Source organism: Delphinapterus leucas, chromosome 10 (assembly GCF_059928025.1).
Source record: "Delphinapterus leucas isolate spDelLeu-1000000601 "Yukka" chromosome 10, BTC_Dleu_Yukka2, whole genome shotgun sequence".
In the NCBI taxonomy this organism is placed as follows: Eukaryota; Metazoa; Chordata; class Mammalia; order Artiodactyla; family Monodontidae; genus Delphinapterus; species Delphinapterus leucas.
Window position 1 is genome coordinate 35,202,815 of NC_143138.1, and position 18,471 is coordinate 35,221,285.

Here is an 18,471-nt window from a genome sequence, read left to right on the forward strand (position 1 = left end):
AAAAAAAAAATGAGTAAGAGGTAAGGTTGGTCAGTGGCTTCTAAACTGAAACATCTGCCTATTCTGTGACCTAACAGTGGCAGTACTCTTGATGAATAATTGAATGGTTTCTAGTTTGTGTTTTTAAAAAATTCCGTCTAGATTGGTTAAGTAAATTATGGTATATTCATACAATGGAATAAAACGCAGCACTGAAAATAAATAACCCACCGCACCCTGTAATAATAGGGATAACTTACAACATAATGCTGAACAAAAGACCAGCATAAAATTATTTGTACTATGTTATTCCATTTACAGAAAGTTCAAGATAGACAAACCTTCAGAGGATTTGGAGGAAGTAACGTTTGAGAGGGGGACCTGAAGAAGGGCTCTGGGGGACTGGAAACATTCCATTTCTTGACCTGCCTGCTGATCACACAGGTGCATTCACTTTTGGATGATTCATCAATTAGGACTCTTAGGATCTGTGTACTTTTCTAGGTGCATATTTCAATAACAAGTTGTTTTGGTTTTTTGTTTTTTTTTTTTAAGTAAACTACTTCAGAGTTTCCGGTTGGGATAGTTTTTCTAAGGCTGATAGGCTGCTATTTGAAAAATCTACAGAGGAATCCTAAAAATGCTAAAATGTTGGCAAAACAGAAACTGACAAGAGTTCAAAGGGAATCAGTGTAAATGGGAAAACTCCCATAATGCAATGCAGACATTTTAGATATAGTCATAATATATTCATGAATATATTCGTAAGAATGTTTACATGTGAAGCCATATTCATCTTGACTGTACTCGGCATATGTTCATAATGAGCACCGGTAAATTCGGTATATTCAGCAATGAACATATTCATAGAATATATTCAAGAATATGTTCATGAATATATTCATAGAAGAATTGGTAAATTTGTCAGATTTGATGAATTGGCTTTCGGCAAATTGACCCAGAGGCCCTGCCTGGGGAGGGAGGGATGCTGGGGACAGGGGTCAACAGCTCATCAACCAGTTGGGATAGGCCAAATCTTAGCTCTTCCAGGAATATTTCCTGGGAGAACTGGAGGGAGGAGCATGGACCCCAACCCCTGCACGATCCTCACCTCTCTGCCCCCAGTCAAGCCCACTGACCTGATTCTGTCAAATACCACTTCAGCCACCTGCTCCCAAGTCTGGGACAGAAGAGACCTCCAGACCATTCTAGAACGGTAGCCATGGCGATAGCAGAGCGACTGTTACTTTCCTCAGCAGGCTTTGCCATCCCAAACGCCTCTCACTCTGCTTAGCTCGATATTAAAGGGAAGCTCTTTCCTGAGCGTGCACTGATGACCTCTTAGGGAGAGTTTAGGAGTGAGCTCCTGGGAGCAGGAAATTATCTGAGCCAAAATCTACCTGGCGGCTAAACTGCTCTGGTTCCACAGATCCAAATGACAGGCGATTGCTCACTTTTGCTTCACTGACCCAAGAGACACAAATAGTTGAACACATGCCTTGGGCTGAACCCCTTTATCTGTGCCTCACGCCCCAAAGGCAGTCAGCAGCAGGACTCACCCGTCACCAGGGAAGGAGGTGCCTTCAGACCTGCAGAGTCACTGTTGAACCCTTTCCTTCCCCCTCAGACCCGTTATCTATGATCACACAGCCTGCGGACCCCTTGTTGCATGCATGCACGTGCGTGGGTGTGCGTGTGTCTGTCCAGATTACAGAAAACGTCTGCCTCTAACCCTGCCACGCTCCACCTTACCCCGGGAATCCTCCCGAAGCAGCTCATCAAACTCCAGGAAGGACCATTCTCTGGCCTGGGCCTCCCAGGGAGTGCAGGCAGCTTGGTGTCCAGCAGAGGGGGCCCATGCTCTGCTCTGCCCCCAGCCTGCCCCCCAGCATCCTGGACACTGGCTCTCTCATTCCAATCTGCTGATCCTGTTCTCACCGCAGATGAGCCTCACAGCCTCTCCTGCTTCTTCCCTCTGGGGTCCTCACGGCTGCCCACCCTCCTGACCACCTGCCTTTCTCCCCAGCTCCCTGTGCCTCCGTCCTCTGCCATCCCCAGGCAGTTCCAGGGACATGCCCTCTGGGAAGTACTACAGGACAAGAGGGAAGGGATGGATTCTGAAGAACGACATCTGCGTTCCTATCCTGGCTCCACCACCTACCAGCAACATAGCCTTGGGCCACTAACATAGCCTCATCTTAGAGATGAGTGAATGGCCCCCGTAGCGTTGCGAGGACCAAATGAGACCATCCACATGGAGTGTTTCACACAGTACTTGGCATGTGGTTCTCGTTTAATTACAAAGTTCTCACCTGAAAAAGGTGGGAGGGGTTCCCCACCCCAGCAAATCAGATACCTCTGGGGATCCTGCTGCCCAATTTCCTACTTTCTTAGTAGCTCACACTTAAAATAACATGTCCAAGGTCTTCTCTGCACCTAGGACCTCTCAAGCGGAGCAATCTGTGCCAAGAAGTGTTCTAGGTGCTTAATGTCATCGTCATTTTTTCAGCATTTCTGTTCCAGGCTGGGGCAGATGTCAACAGACTCCCCGCCTTGGAAAGCCTGCATGCTGAGGCACGGGGAATGGGGTGCGTGGCCGGCACGTGTGCACACATACACAAGTGCATACATCTACAAAACTCATAGACTTACATCTTGTCCTTGACTTTGGTTTTCTGGGGGCAATCAAGAATAAGGAAGGAGGTTTCCTCTGTGCCTGTCCATTGCCTCCCACCCCCAGGTCTCCTCCCCAGCCCTCAGCCATACCTTCCACTTTGGGCTTGGCCTCGGCCAGCCGCTCCTGGAACTTCTTTTTGAAGAAGAGGGCCTGCAGCCGCTGCTGGTAGTGGTCGATCCTGTGGACAGGGCGGGCTGCATCGTGAGGCAGCACCCCCGCTCCCCGCAACCAGCCCCAGCCCCAGAGCAGCTCCAGCCCCCTCCTTGGCCCGCCCACCGCCACCCCCTCCTGGCCACGCCTGCTGCCCCCCGACCTGCTCATCTCATAGAGGAAGCGGTCCGCACGGGCCATCCGCTCTATCTCATGCTTGTGCTCCTCCAGGAGGTCAATGTCACTCTTCTCCGGGATGAACTTGAGGAGCTGCAAAGAGCACGTGAAGGTCAGACAGGAAACAGGTGAGAAGCTGACATGGGGGGTGGGCAGCCCATGGAAGCCCACACACTGACCAGGCTCAAGATGGGGAGGGCCCCCCATAAAAGAGAGGTGCATCCTCATGGGGGTGGTTTATGTTTCACCTGCCCCAAGGGGACACAGGACACCCAGCTCTAGACTTCCTTTTTATTTTATTTTTTTGACTTTTTAAAATTGAGATATAACTTACCTACAGTAAAGTGTATTTGTTCTTAAGCGTACAGCTCAATGATTTTTTTCTTTTACTTTTTTTCTTTTTATTTTTTTTTGCGGTACGCGGGCCTCTCACTGTTGTGGTCTCTCCTGTTGAGGAGCACAGGCTCCGGACACGCAGGCTCAGCGGCCATGGCTCATGGGCCCAGCCGCTCCGCGGCATGTGGGATCCTCCCGGACCGGGGCACGAACCCGTGTCCCCTGCATCGGCAGGCGGACTCTCAACCACTGCGCCACCAGGGAAGCCCGATTTTTTTCTTTTTAAACCAACTTTATTAAGGTATAATTTACATAAAATAAAATGCATCCATTTTAAATGTGCAATTCGATGAATTTTGACAAGACTATCCACCCACTGAACCACCATCCAGATTAAACTAAGATTTCCATCCCCGTAGAAAGTTCGCTTGTGCTACTTCAGTAAGCCAAGCCACCCCCATCCCCCAGTGTAGCCTCTCAACTGAACTCTATCACCTTAGATAAAACTTGGCTGTTCTTGCACTTCATACAAATGGACTCATGCAGTGTGTTCTCTCTGGGGTCTGGCTTCTTTCACTCAACATAACATCTGAGGCTCCTCCATGTAGTTATTGGTAATCCATTTTTTATTCATTGCTGAGCACTATTCTATTGTAGGAATATACCACAGTCTATTCACTTTGCTACTGATGGACAGCTGAGTTGTTCACAGTTTGCGGGGTTTTATAAATAAAATTGTTATAAATATTCCTATAGTTGGTGCTTGTACCCAGTGGGATTGTTGGGCACTAAGATAGGTATGTGTACTGCCAAATCGTTTTCCAAAATGGTTCTACCCAATGAGAGTTCCAGTTGCTTCACATCCTTGCCAATACCTAGCACTGTTGGCCTTTTCAATTTTAGCTGTTTAGGTGGGTGGATGGTGCTACCTCACTGTGATTTACCATATTTCTCTGATGACTGATAGTATTGAACCATTTGGAAATTTTCTTTCATGAAGTACCTATTCAAGTCTTTTGCTCATTTTTAAGTTGTTTGCCATTTTTCTCACTGATTTGTAAAGTTCTTTGTTCTGAATATGAGATCTTTGTGATCGATACATAAAGCAAAGGTCTCCTAAAGCTTGGCTTGCCTTTTCACTCTAGTAATAGTGCCTTTTGATCGACAGAGTTCTTAATTTTAATGTCCAATTGATGGTGGTTTTGCTTGGTGTTTTCTGGGTTTCTCTTGAAGGACACAACAGACTGATGTGGAAGAGATTTGGGGGAGATATGGTTATGGGTCACTGCCTTTGCCCTGAGGCCCATGGCGGGGTGGGGGGGGTCACTCCTCATATCTCCTTTCTGGGGGCCTCAATCCCCTGAAAAAAGATGCAGCCTTTTCTGGTCTCTCCTCGGAAAGGTTGGCCCAGGGAAGTTTCTATAAGCCTCTCCCTCACTCCTCCAGCCCCCAGCCCGATTTTTCCTTGACCTAAGAGATTTGGCCTCCCTGGGGGCCGTCAGGAAGGGGTCTGGCCGCCCCCTAGTTTCAGGGGCCTCACCTGCTCCAGCATGTCCTTAGCAAGGTCCTCCTGCTCATCCATCATCAAGACGGCCTGCCGGATCTCCTCGTTAGACAGCTTCAACCTAAGGCAAAAACCCCACCTTGAGCAGCCTGGCCTGGCCCCTCTGCTCAGGACAGACCCCAGACCTTCTCCTTCAGAAGCCAGTGCCTGGGCCTTCTCTCTCTCGCTTACATTTGATAGCACTCCCTCCTCTGCAAAGCCTTCTCAGACTAAACTCACATGGTTCACTCTATAACTCAATCCTGAGATACTTTAGTCTCTAGAGACGTGAGTCTCTGGTTTCTTGCTCGAGTCTCCATCCTAATGGATAGGGACATTTGGGAGGAAAAGGGCCATCTTCAGTGTAGACTGAGACAGGGCGAGGAGTTTCTGATCCCTCTCCCCATGCCGGAAATACCCACGGCATCTCCACGGGAGGATGGGAATGTGGGCAGGTCACTAAGGGGGCAGTTTCCTGTTTCCTTCAAGACAGAACAGGTCTCAGTCTTCTGACAGTGCCTTGGGTCCCGCACAGCTGTTCCAACATGTCTTGCTGTCTGGGAGAGGGAGAAGCAACCCCCTACACACACGTGCACACACACACACACACACACACTCACACACACAGACACACACACACAGCCCCTCCAGATGCACACCCATTGGGAGGCCCTGGGGAAGCATTAAGGGGGAGAAACTGAGGCTTAGGACCTTGTGGGGGGGAAAGCGGGGATGGACGGCCCGGGGCAGCTGGGGCAGTGCTAAGAATAGTATGGGAGGCGGGGACCTCTGACCCCGGCTCTGGCGGGAGGCCCCGCACAGAAGCTATGGTGTTACTGCAGATACTGCCCTGTTTGTTCTGCAGCCGCGGGAAATGCTTGGGGGCTGAGATCATGCTGCTCTGTGGCCTGAGACGAGCGGGGCCCTCCATGGGCTTAGAGCAGCTCCGCTGCCAGACGCTGACCAGGCTGGTCAGGGGCCTCGTGATGGGGCAGTTTCCCGTCTGCAGAGCCCCTCACTGCTGCTCAACATGGGCTCCCGGGAGAGGGTTCGAGATCAGGGGCCCCGTGCCGCCCCAGGGGACAGCCAGGAGACGGGGGGGGGGGCAGATACTGCTATCACCCCATTCCTCTGCCAGGCACCTCTCTCCCCCAGGCACTCAGCTCCATCATATTTCTCTCTAGCCCCAGCTCAGGCCTCTGCTTCCTGGGGACCCAGTCCCTCCCACCTGCAACCTACTGTGGAACAGGGGCCGTAGAGGCAGGGCGAGCACCTACTTGGAGAGAAGGATGATGCAGTTCTGCGCCCTCCGGCCGTCGATGACCGACAGCTCTTTGACCTTGCGCGAGGCCAGGTAGATGTCCTCTGTGGAGCCCAACTCTTTCTGCAACCGACAAGCCAAGTAGAAAGGGTGAAGTGTGTGTTTTCCCCAGTCCTCTTTCTGCCTACCCCCTACCCAGGAGCCACCCCCGTGACAAGCAGGGAACGCTCCTGGTGTGAGCGGAAGAAAGAGAGGGAAAGAAAAAGACAGGAGAGAGAGGAGGGTGGTTAATATCTGACTCCAATAGGAGGCTCTGGGGCTTTACCCTGGGCTAGACTGGGTCGGGGGCAATAAGAAGACCCTTTATCAGAGACTGCCCTCTGTGGGCAAACTAGACGGGGAGTGACTGACCCCTGTGGCTGTGTAGTGTGATCTACACTGTGTTCCAGACAATCAACCCCTACCCCACCCCAGCCCACCCAGAGAGCCTCCCCAATCTTATGACGAGAAGCTGGTTCCAAGTCCCCGTAAGGTCACAGTTCCTGGACCCCTCCCTGGGGACTTCGGGCACGGCCCGGTGTGCCCAGGGTGGAGGGCATCTGCAAGTTCAGAGGTGGGGAAACTGAGGCACAACTCCCTGCAAAGTTCTCTCCTCTGGGGTTCCAGCGGGCAGTTCCCAAGAAATCAAAGATCCCCTGGCCTTCTCTTGGCCCCTGGTGAGATAGACAAGAGACTGTTTCTTCCTTTGGGAGGTCCTTCCAAGCACATGCTCCAGGTTAGACGACTCCAGGGGCTGCCACTCACATCACTGTCTTTGTGAATTGTGCCCCCGGAATTGTTCAGTGCCTAGCCTGTGCAGTCTTACAGGACGGCCTTGCCTTGGGCCTAGTGGGTAAGACATGAGACCTAGAAGCTTTCTCTTCACCCCAGTAGACATTCACCTCCACTGCTGGTAGGGGTCTGCTTGCATTAGCTCCCTTCCCTACATTTCTGCTTTTTCTTTGGGGACACTCCCTGACGCCACCCTGTTAAGATGGGTAAAAAGGCAGAAGGTAGAACTGACAAGCCCTCTCTTTTGGGCCCAGTACAGGGCAGCAGCCCAGCACAGCGGTTAAAAGTTGGAGTGCCCAGAGCCCCAGGAGTGACTCACCTGATGGCAAGGATTAGTTATCAGCTCCTAGGCAGGTAGCAGCCACAGCCGATAGAGAATTAAACATGCACAACGTTAGCCAAGAGGTTTGGGGACCCAAGAACAGTAGGAAAGACATGGGGACCCCTCAGCATCTACTGTCTGCCCCATCCCAGTGAGACCCCCATGGTTGGAGATGGAGACCTGCAAGTAGCACTGAACGGGAGCTGCAGACATGCACTCAGAGAAGCCAGGCCAAGCAGAGGACAGGCAGCCTCTCCTGAGTGCCCCGTGCCCAGGGGGACCACCACTCCCCAGTCGGACCAGGCCCCCGAGCTGCCCCACCCCAGGCCTTGGCTGCAGTTCTTCCTGCTCCTCTGCTGGGAATCTGCCCAGAGGGCAAAGGGCATTCCTGCACCCCTACATCTTTCAAAATAGGGGAGGAGCCACAACCACAACCGAACTTGAGCTGAAAGCACGTGAAAGTTGCATTCACTGAGACAGAGAAAAGCAGGCGTCCCTGAACTTTGCTCCTTACCCTTTGCCCCTTGTCTGTCTTTTGATCTCCAAGGGAGCAGAGGGGGCAGAGCCCACCCCTGGTGCTCCCTTCCTGACCCGGGTGAGGTTGAAGTCACTAACTCAGGACACGCAGAGAGCACAGAGGGAAGACCACGCTCATAGGCCCGTCCCTGTCCCATGCACCCCGGACCCCAAGACAGAAAGAGGAGGCGACCAGGGCAGCACAGCTCTGGGTCTCCAGCCTTGCTGCTGTGAATTCAACACCCCAGAGTCCGGGTGACCTGCAGAGCGACAGTAGTCCAGGTGAGCCCAGCCCCGAAACAGGGTGCTGGACTGAGCAGGCTCAGAGAGATGAGGGGAGACAGAGCAGGGCGCTGTCCGTCTTCACTCCCCTCCACTCCCCAAACTGGGAGGCCCCAGGCCCAGCCTGTCCTAAACCCCGGAGTCCCTCTTTCCCCCCAGCCCCCACCATAGCCCTACCTCAGGGCCCTGGAGACTGGGTGGGCCAGGCTGGAACCCTGGCCCGGAGGAAGACTCTCAAAATAGGGGGAGGTGTGTGCTCGCCCAGGACTGATATCCCCCCGGCACACACTCCCTCCATCCCTGCTCGGGAGCACTGATCACAGGAGCAACAAATGCTCCAGAGAACTTCTTCCTGCCCCAGCCGGGCCACAGCTGCTGCCTGTACCATGCCAGCTGGACATGGGCACAGGGCTTCCTGGAATTAGGGGTAAAGGATCAGAGGCCTAGAGCACCTACATTTAAGTTAAACAAACAACCATCTGGTTTTCCTAGACCCCTAAGGCAGGGCCAGAGCCCCGCCCTCCCTGCACCCCTTTGGCTGGTCGCCCAGGAGCAGTCACACGTGCTCTTGGTCCTGCCCGCCCTCAGGAAGGGTCATCCACAGCTCTGGCCTTGGCAGAAAGCAGTGGGGAGACCGGCCATGACATGCTGCCTCTGCCCAGGAGCCATGAGGGCCCAGACCCCACTCACAGGCACCTGGGGAAGTCCTCAGGGCTGGAACCTGAAGTCAGTGGAGAAAACATGGAAGAAGACAGCACAGCCTGGAGAGGAAACAACTCCTGGGAGGCGGCCCAGAGACGAAGCAAACGCTCCGAGGCCTCTAGGCTGCTAATGCCCAGGTTGGACCTCGGAGGATGGCCCCCAGGTCTGCAATGCAGATTCCTGGGCCCTCACACTCATGGGAGGGTGAGGTTGGAGAATCGGCATTTTTGGCCAACCCAGCAGGTACTGCCTCAAGAGCACGTGCGTCCTGACACCAAGCCTGACACCAAGCCCTGTCCTGCCTCGGGAGGAGCAGGCTTGCTGGTCAGCCTCTGTACACAGCGTCTGCAGAGCAGAGCCAGGGCCTCTCTTGGCCAACCCCAGCCTCAGCCCCAGCCCCGCAGTGTGACCTGAAGTAGCTCCACCTTCCTTGAAACATTAACGTCCTCTGCTCGACTCCTGGGAGTGTTGGGAGATGAAAGTATAGCAGAAAATGTGGTGGAAAAGTTATAATGCCTTGTAGGTGTAGTTCCTAGGTCCCAGGGCCAGAAAAAAGAGCAAGGTCAACAGTGGCCTGGCCCTGCTACTCCACCTCCAGTGCTCCAAGACCAAAGAGAGAAATGGACAATGTATTATTTCACCACTTGATGTGCAAATACAAACTAATACAATGGGATGTTTCCCCCTATGCACTGCACCCCACTAACTCATATCTATGTCCCCAGAAAGAACATGGTACCTGATAAAGAATAAAATCAATTCAGTATATGTGGAAGGGAGAGGGAGGGAGGAAGAGAGGAAGGGAGGGGCTGAGGGTTGAGTTCAAAGGGTGTGTGTGAAGTCAAGACTCAAGACGCTAGAGGGGGCAGGGTGTTACCTGATGCCTCTGATAAGCTGAAAACATTTTTTCAAAGTCCGTGAGGTCCAGAATCCGAAACACCTGCATGTCATCAATCTCATTCCATATGGTGCCAGGGACACGTTCCTAAGATTCAGGGAAGGGAGGAGACCCCGTGGCTGACTCAGCTCCTTCATGATGGAGATGCGCGGTGCCTCCCTAACCCCACCTGTCCTCCAGGTGCACACAGGCCCATAGCCAGGCTCTCAGACCTTCAGAAGGGGGTCGATTCCTCCCCCTCCTCTCCTCTTCAGTACTCTGCTCCAGGGGAGAGGCCACAGGCAATCTCCTTCTCCTCCTTTTCACCTGGGGCTACATGTAAGCACGTTCCAGAAATCAAGGGAGTGCTGGAGTGATGGGTGGGCAAGTATGAAAGGAGAGTATGAAACTCCTTCCAGAGAAACCAAACCAAAGCAGTGTTCTCAGAGGAAGAGTGCCCACACACACTCGGGAGCCTCAAATCTTCAGGGCTGACTGTAGTTCCTGTATCTGAGGTGGTCATTTTCTCTCCCAGTGGTCTTCCTCCCACTTTCCCAGATTCCCAGAAAGTGGACGAATGCCAAAGGCTGGGACATCCTGGCCCCTTTTTAGTGACTGCTCGGGCCAGCAAGACTCTTCCACAAGTTCCCATTGGTCAGAGGGTGTCCCATCCCTCATAACTGGAACGGACCCAGGGGTTACATAACAAGGTCTCTCAGCTCAGGCACTGCCCACCTCTGTGTAGGATCCTTGCACTGAACCCCACTCCAGGGATCTGGGGAAGAGCTGTTGTCCACGCCAGGAATGCCCTAGTGGTCTTGTAACATCCCAGTAATGGCTTCGAGGGCCAAGATGAGAGTCCCCCTCCCAGGACCCCTCACCTCGTCCAGAGCTTCACTGTCCTTTAAATGAGAACCTCCCCACCCCCCTCTGCCTGGGGGCAGCCGGGGACCTTCCTAATGCCGATGCCTCCTCCCTCCATCACCCTCAGCAAGGCTGAGAGAGAGAAACGTATCCTTCACTCACTTTTATTTTCTTAAACTCTGAAAAGGGGAGGCGAGGCCAGAGCAGGGCGGGTGGGGACATTCCTGTGGCCTTCCTAAGGCCAGGGACCCTCTCGTGGAATGCTGGGCTGGGAAGCTCGGAGCAGCAAGGGATGCAGGCAACCGGCCAAGCCCAACACAGACGCATTCTTCTCATGGCAGAAACAACGTGTGTGTGTGTGTGTGTGTGTGTGTGTGTGTGTGTGTGTGTGTGTGTGTGTGTGTGTGTGTGTGTGTGTGTGTGTGTGTGTGTGTGTGTGTGTGTGTGTGTGTGTGTGTGTGTGTGTGTGTGTGTGTGTGTGTGTGTGTGTGTGTGTGTGTGTGTGTACAGGAGCATGTGTGGGTCAGGGGATGAGGAACCAGACTCCTGGACAGAAAGAAGATGGGAAGGGGAATCGGATCGGGGCAGGCGGGGAGGGGGAGCTTCTAACTCGTTCTCCATCTAAATCTAGACCCAGGGTGGAGGTGGGTGGAGAGGGAAGGCCCGTAGAGGTAAAGCTTCCCACTGCTCTTCTTCTCAGTGAGGCCAGGATGAGAAGGAAAAGGGCTGGAATGACAGAGCTGGATGTTCAACATCCGGAAGAGTTTCCCCTGAGACAACAGACAACCCAGGATCCCCCTCACTGTCTCCCAAACACTCTCCCTTCGCCATGGTCACCAGAAGGACCTGCGACCCTTCTTGAAGGTGCAGCTGAGGTCTGAGGCCAGAGAGATGTACATCCATTCCTAACATGCACTACATCCTAAAGATGCGCCCACCTCATACAATCATTCTTCAATTTTTATACCCCTCTGGCCGAGACCTCACCACTCCCAGTCTAGATTCCTGGGGCTTCTGCCCCTCTAGAGACATCCTTTACAAGCCAGGGAACTCTTTCTCGAAAACACATTTCATTACATTTCCCTCCTCGAGCGTTTGGGGTCAGACAGCCCCTAAGTGAAGCTGTTGGCAAACGGAGAGGTTCTCTTCTCTTCCCATGTCCCATGAAAGGAAACTGAGTCTCAATCACATCTACCTGACTGAATTGGAGTGAGGATTAAGTGAGAGAACACACTTAAAGCACACATGGTAGTCCCACTAATAATAACTCATCTAATATTCTTATTTTAAAGGTCTTCTACGTGTCAGTCACTGTTCCAAGTAATTTGTATGTATTAGGTCAATTCTCACAACAACACTTTGCTCTGGTTATCGTAATTAGCCCCATTTTGCAGATTGGGAAACTACAGCCCAAATGACGAAATAACCTGAATTTAGTCATTCAACTCAAAGACTGGGAATGGGATGATAAGTTCACTAATATGACTCGAAGCCGCGCCTCCCTCACCCCTGCTGCTACATCTCCCACAAGGGCTCCTCAACATGTGCTCCATCAAACCTGGACTTGCCAGTCCAGGAATGAGACTCCGGCCTGCTCCGGGCCCCTGAGGAATTGATATAGGCTTTATTATTACTGGACCCCAGAGAAAATCCTAAGCACAAAGCTCTTTAAGATGAAAATCTTACAAAAACATTAGGTGCCTTGTTTGCCTCCCTTAATTGCTGAGATGCCTAATGCCTAAGCAACCCTTCATTACATGTTTAAAACCTAAAATTATAAGTTGTGAGCACAGGAAGCAAAAACAAAATTCTTTTTTTTTTTTAAACCACAATTAAAAAAATATTATTTCTGATCATGAACAATGAATGTTTCCACACCGCCTACGACCTTTGGTTCTGCAGAGCTGCTTGCCTGCCCGTATGCAGCTGGCCTTTCTGGCTGGCCTTGTGATCACGGAGAAGTATCCACAGGGCAGAGCTGTGTGATGCAGTTGTTACGAACTTTAACAATGTCCCTTCAAAATGCTGCTAGCAGGTGGCTCTACAATTTGAATAACTCAGACTGGAGATGTTATTAGAAGCCCAGGAGGCAATGAATGGGCTATATTCATGCTTCGTCTTTCCACTTAGATAACAAAACCAGAGGTAGAAGGAATCAGAGGTCATCTCGCAGACAAGCAAACAGGTATGAAACGAATGATTTCTGCAGATCACACCGTTAGTTAGAGCCAAACCTGATTTGGTTAGAGGTTAGAACCTCTCCTGCAACCCATCCCCAGGACCTCAGGGTGTTTCCTTGGACACACTTCCTAATTGCCAGATGCAAAGCTCTTTCAGGGCAATGTTACGTCTCACCTTTTATTATTATCCATCACAGCCCCCAGCAGAAAGCTTTACACAAAGCAGGTCTCAGACTGACGGGCTAACTGGTCTACCACCAGGAGACGGCACCTAGCAAACTAGCTGACCATCTATTTAGCAATCTGTGTCTCCTCCCACTGTAAGTCTCCACTGGAGCTAAGTTAAGCTCACAGAGTGGTATGGTAATGAATTCCCCAAGAATTAGTCCCCTGGCCCCATACAACAAGGTCAGAGGGCATCCATCAGTCCCAGCTCCGGACTGTTTTTGGAGGGTGAACGTGAGTCAGGCTAACTGAGGCCACTTCTCTTGTATCTATTTACCTCAAGGATGAAGCCACTGGTCCTCTTATAGTACAGAACCAGAGCAGTGCTTGGCCCAGGCTGGAACTGGCCTTCAATTACCAGGGGTCCAACGTGACCCAGGGCATCTCTACTCTACACTCGTGAGAATCCAATAGAGCAATCAACTCCCACACGTGGGCCTGGGATGGGTGGTTCTTAGTGGATAATATTCAGGAAGGCCTCTCACTGCTGAGCAGTCTAGAAAAGTAGCCAGTGTTTGCACCTTCCCCTGGGAGGATGTCAAAATGGCTACACCTTGATATCAAGCTCTTCATTGCCCCGCCCTGCTACCCCGTCATGGCCTCGTCATTTCAGTCCATCTCTAGACCCGGGCCCAAGATCTTCACCTGTATGTTCCACCCTTTTCCTCAAATCAACCCAATCCTTAACATTCTAGCCAAGCCCTTGTCTCGTCTAGAAAGCACCCCTGCTTGGCCCTGTATTACTCCAGTAACCCTCAGCACACTCATATTCCATTTGTAGGTGGCTCTGCCAATGTGAGCATCACCGCATGCCAAGCCACCTCCTCCCTGTGCTCTGGCAGCAGCAACCCCATCTTCTACATCCACTGTGCCTACCCTCACTCCCATCAAAGAAAGCACCCAAGGTGGAGATCTGCAAATAGCGGGCTATCAATCCATAGGGCTAACTGTCCCAGGCTGTAGGAGAATGGATCCACTGACCTCTTCCTTGCTACTCACCTCATTCAGCTTGACCCAGTTGAAGGACTTCAGTGGGTGTGAAGGCTGGGGGACACACTTCTTCCTGAGCGGGACATCACTGCTGGGGAAGGGGTCTGGGGCGAGGGGCAGGCCCATACTGAAGCAAGGTGGGGCACCGGGGGGAGTGGGAGGCCCACCGGGGGGTAGGGGGGGTGGTGGCGGTGGGGGACAGCAGGTGAACGGTAGAGGGGGCGGGGGTGGAGGCAGGTCACTGGTTGTCATCGAGGAAGACAAGGTAAGTGGGCCCCCAGGGGGAGGTGGGGAAGATACAGGTCCTGTCTGTGGGGAGACAGAGACATCAAAAAGACAAAGCATCAACAAGGATGCCTTTCGAGTCCCCCATCACTGTGCCTTCCCTTACTCTTATTCTCCACCTAGACTAGACCCCGAAGCCTGCTCTCACCTCCCACACACAATTAAGCCCCGTTTCCTCCCTCTGCATCCTGAACATCCAACACACAGGTGCACACACAAGGCAAACACAGACATAGTGGACAGTCATAGTCATCACATGCAACAGCGCGATTGATACAGACAGGCCTGCACACGGGCACCCAGCTGAGAGGGGGAGGGGAGCCCAAACCCCACCCGCACTCTGCTTTCCACGGTGTGCTTCCTGGGACAGTGTCACCCGGAGGAAGGAACGCTGTTTTTGTCTCACACAGGTGCCAACCTTGCAGCCTCAAGGGTCCCCTCTATCCCGGTCTGAGGTCTCCTCCACGCTGGGGTCCTCACCTCCTCCCCACGCCTGCTCTTCCCCCCACTGGCCTGAAGGTCTCGGCTCAACTATGTAAAAGCAGAGGAGGGGCCACGTACTGAGATTTCACTGAGTTGGGCCACCAGCTCTGCCACTTGTCCCCGAGCCTGGCGCAGCTCCTGGGACTCTCGGGCCAGCTTGTCCTTCATCTTGTTCAGTGTCCGCATCATCTCTTCCCTCTCCAACGTCTTGGTCTCGCATTCCCGCTCCTTCCTCTCCAGCCTGCTCACCAGCTCCGCGTGTTCTGGGATGGAAGAAGGACAGGAGGGGAAATGGGAAGAGAGGATGTGAATGCGTGTGTGTCCCTCTCCAAAGGAGGAAATGGGGTCCTCGGCTGGGCAGGGGAGGGGTGGGGAGCAGGGAGCGGGTTTGGGCAGAGCCCCCTCACCTTTCCGGAACTTCTCCGCTTGGTCTCGCCACTGTTTCACTTCGTTCTCATTGATGAGCCTGGCAGGGAGTGAAGGGTCTCTTGACTGTTTGCTCACAGCTTCCCAGAAGACATGGCATCTTCCAGTTCCCCACATTGGTACCCTGATCTCCAATCTGTCCAGCCACATCAAGGAGGCTAGGATTTTGACTCTCCAGATGTCTCTCCAGGTCCCATCCCTGACAAGTTCTCATTACCTGTCTCTCCATGGTCTGAGAAAGCTGAAAGGACCCTTAGAGTCCAACCCCTCTGGGACAGAGTTGAAGATCCTAAGACCAGAAAAGGAGATGACCGCTAACTCGTGGTAAAGCCAGGACTAAATCCCAGGCTTCCCTTAGTTGTACAATGATTTGTACCCCTTTGTAAAAATAGGTTCTCGCATCTGAGAGAGATCAAAATATTGGCCTTACCATGGTCCAGACTTCCAATGACCAATGTGTGAGAGCAAGAGAAATCGCCCACCCCAGTAACACAGAGTAAGTGGGTAGAGGGTAAAGAGGTGATGTGTCTAAATCATAGGAAGCCCCTTCATTCTTGTCAAACTCATTACAAGCGGTGAAAATGAAGCTTTTACCCAGACATCAAGGTATAAGAGAGGTGAAATTCCAAGGTGAGATCTCAATAATCATTTCTTTTGTAAATCTGAAAACACAGAGAAGTTAGATCCATGACTCTTGGCCTCCTCAACCAGGTCAAGGATATAAAGAGGGAGTGAAGTATGACGGGGAAATAATTTGCGAATAGATTTCTTTGGAGAGAGCCATTGTCATCCTCTCTGGCGGGGGGCGGCGGGGGGGGGTCCTCCTTCAGCACCATCTAGTGAAGTGACTTCTTTGCGCCCACCCAGAGGGTCTGGCCCATGTTCCCTGACACCGGGAGGGAGGCACGGTGGACTGGGGCTAGGCGGGTCCAGAGGGTAGGCGGAGACCCGTGACACTCCAAGAATTTGTTAGTATGAGAGATTGCATGAGGGTTTCTCATGAGCCAGAGAGCATCGTGGAGGAATTCGGCTGAAGCTATTTTAAGTCTCATCCAAAAAGTCCATCTGGACACTTCAACAGTGTACGTCTACGTGTATTGTATTGCCAGTGAATCAGGACCTGATGGAAGGGATGGTGCCAAGCAGGCCTGGAGGAAAAAAAAGAAAAACATGTGTCTCCAGTGACCAGGGTTTTGTAGCGAGAGGCACCCAGCAAGGAACTTCTGAAGACCCCAGGAATACATGTCATATCTTTATCCATGTGCCAAGCCCAGAGAGCAGGAAGCTTATTTACTAAGTTACCTGATCAAGTAGGGCCTTTTCTCTTTCTCCTTCCTGCCCCCATGCTGCCTCTGGTGGGGGTCAGAAAATGGTTAGCTAGAGGAAAGGGGGGTGGGGTAGAAGGGGCTAGAAGAGAAACAGAACACAGAAAAAGAAGCCAACCATCACACTCACTCACTCTCTCTCTCACACACACACACACACGCACACACACACACACACACACGCACACACACGCACTCTCTCACACTCTCTTCCCACTGCAGCTTCCAGCCCCAGTCCACGGAGAGAGGCTCAAGGCTAAATCCAATCTAGAATATTGATTCACGTCTGAGACTAGCCCTTCTACTTGCAGATTTGAGGCTATGTTGGCGGCTGAAAGTGAGCTTAGGACTCCCATTGTCCAAGAAGCAGCAAAAACTTCATTGCACCCGAGGAGTTGTCATCCCCTGGCAGAGGAAAAGCTTCCCCACTAAGTAATGTAAAGAATTAGTAGAAGATAAAAAAAAAGCTGCCTTCACTATTTACAATAGCCAAGACATGGAAGCAACCTAAATGTCCATCGACAGAGGAATGGATAAAGAAGATGTGGTACATAGATACAATGGAATATTACTCAGCCATAAAAAAACCAATGAAATGATGCCATTTGCAGCAACATGGATGGACACAAAGATTATCATACTAAGTGAAGGAAGTCAGACAAAGACAAATCCCATATGATATCACTCATATGTGTAATCTAATTTAAAAAATGATACAAATGAACTTACTTACAAAACAGAAACAGACTCGAAGACTTCAAAAACAAACTCATGGTTACCCAAAGGGAAAGGTGGGGGGGCGAGATAAGTTAGGAGTTTGGGATTAATGTACACAATACTATAAATAAAATAGATAACCAGCAAGGACCTACTGTATAGCACAGGGAACTCTACTCAATATTCTGTAATAACCTATATGGGAAATACGAATCTGAAAAAGAATGGATCTATGTGTATGTATAACTGAATCACTTTGCTGTACACCTGAAACTAACACACCACTGTAAATCAACTATACTCCAATATAAAACAAAAATTAAATTTTAAAAACTTCAAAAAATAAATAAAGCTGCCTTTTGATTACTTTCCTAGTTGTACTTGTCCGAGATGCCAGTTAGGATTTTGACCACAGCAACACCCAGCTATTAGTGCAAATGAAAACAGTAGCATGAATAGTTCAGACACCATTTTCTCCTTGGCTTTGCGATGCAGCACAATGAATCCTTGAGAGCCAATTCATCTCCTTAAGGGCAACTGACATAGGCTTAGACGGAAAGTAAAAGTTTAAAATTAAAAATCAGTGTGCTAACATGAGGCCTGATTATTAGCTGACACGACTTTAAACTCATTTCTCGGTGTTTCTCTACACCCAGGGTCAGTCAAAGATGATAAGCCAGAGACCTTAGGCTCTGACATCGTTTTCCAACAGCCTCATGATTAAATTGTCATGCTCTATTTTCAGTGGTTGGCAGACCTTCTCTAAAGAGCCAGAGTAACTATTTTCGGTTTTATATACTATGTACAGTCTCTGTCATATATTCTTTGTGTTTGTTTTTAACAACTCTTTTAAAATGTAAAACTATTCTTGGCTCGTGGACCATACGAAACAAGCTGGAGGGCGGGGGTTAGCCTGTAGCCATAGTTTGCTGACTTTTCCTCCGTGTTGATACGTGTAATTCCCCCTCAATCCACTGAACGCAGTGGATCATGGCGAGTTGCGTACACCCCCTTTAAACCTGTGCTATCCAATACGGCGGTCGCCAGCCATGTCACGTGACTACTTGAATTTAATGAAAATTAAATGAAATGTAAAACTCAGTTCCTCAGTCACACTAGCCACACGTCAAGGGCTCAGCAGCCGTATTTGGACAGTGCGTGTGTGGAACATTTCCATTATCTCGGGGAGTTCTGTTGATTTTGCTCAAGGCCCATTGGAGGTGTCTGGGCTGGAGAGAGGGAGCTGAGGTTTCGCTGGTGAGACCCCAAGTAGGAGAGGGATGGGGAAGGAAGAGGGAGACAGGTGAGGGATGGCCACTGCTC

The 18,471-nt window shown here is 51.1% G+C and overlaps 1 protein-coding gene across 1 annotated transcript in view; it reads right to left on the reverse strand.

Annotated features, from left to right (window-relative positions):
- The window catches only part of DAAM2 (dishevelled associated activator of morphogenesis 2), a 113,537-nt gene that overhangs the window by 8,804 nt on the left and 86,262 nt on the right, over positions 1 to 18,471 (reverse strand). The window contains exons 12-19 of the mRNA XM_089918789.1: positions 15,088 to 15,146; positions 14,759 to 14,943; positions 13,922 to 14,221; positions 9,654 to 9,761; positions 6,140 to 6,246; positions 4,860 to 4,944; positions 2,970 to 3,076; positions 2,746 to 2,834 (exon numbers count right to left, since the gene is read on the reverse strand). Coding sequence (XP_089774915.1) covers positions 2,746 to 2,834; positions 2,970 to 3,076; positions 4,860 to 4,944; positions 6,140 to 6,246; positions 9,654 to 9,761; positions 13,922 to 14,221; positions 14,759 to 14,943; positions 15,088 to 15,146 — 1,040 coding nt within the window. The remainder of the gene's footprint in view (positions 1 to 2,745; positions 2,835 to 2,969; positions 3,077 to 4,859; positions 4,945 to 6,139; positions 6,247 to 9,653; positions 9,762 to 13,921; positions 14,222 to 14,758; positions 14,944 to 15,087; positions 15,147 to 18,471) is intronic.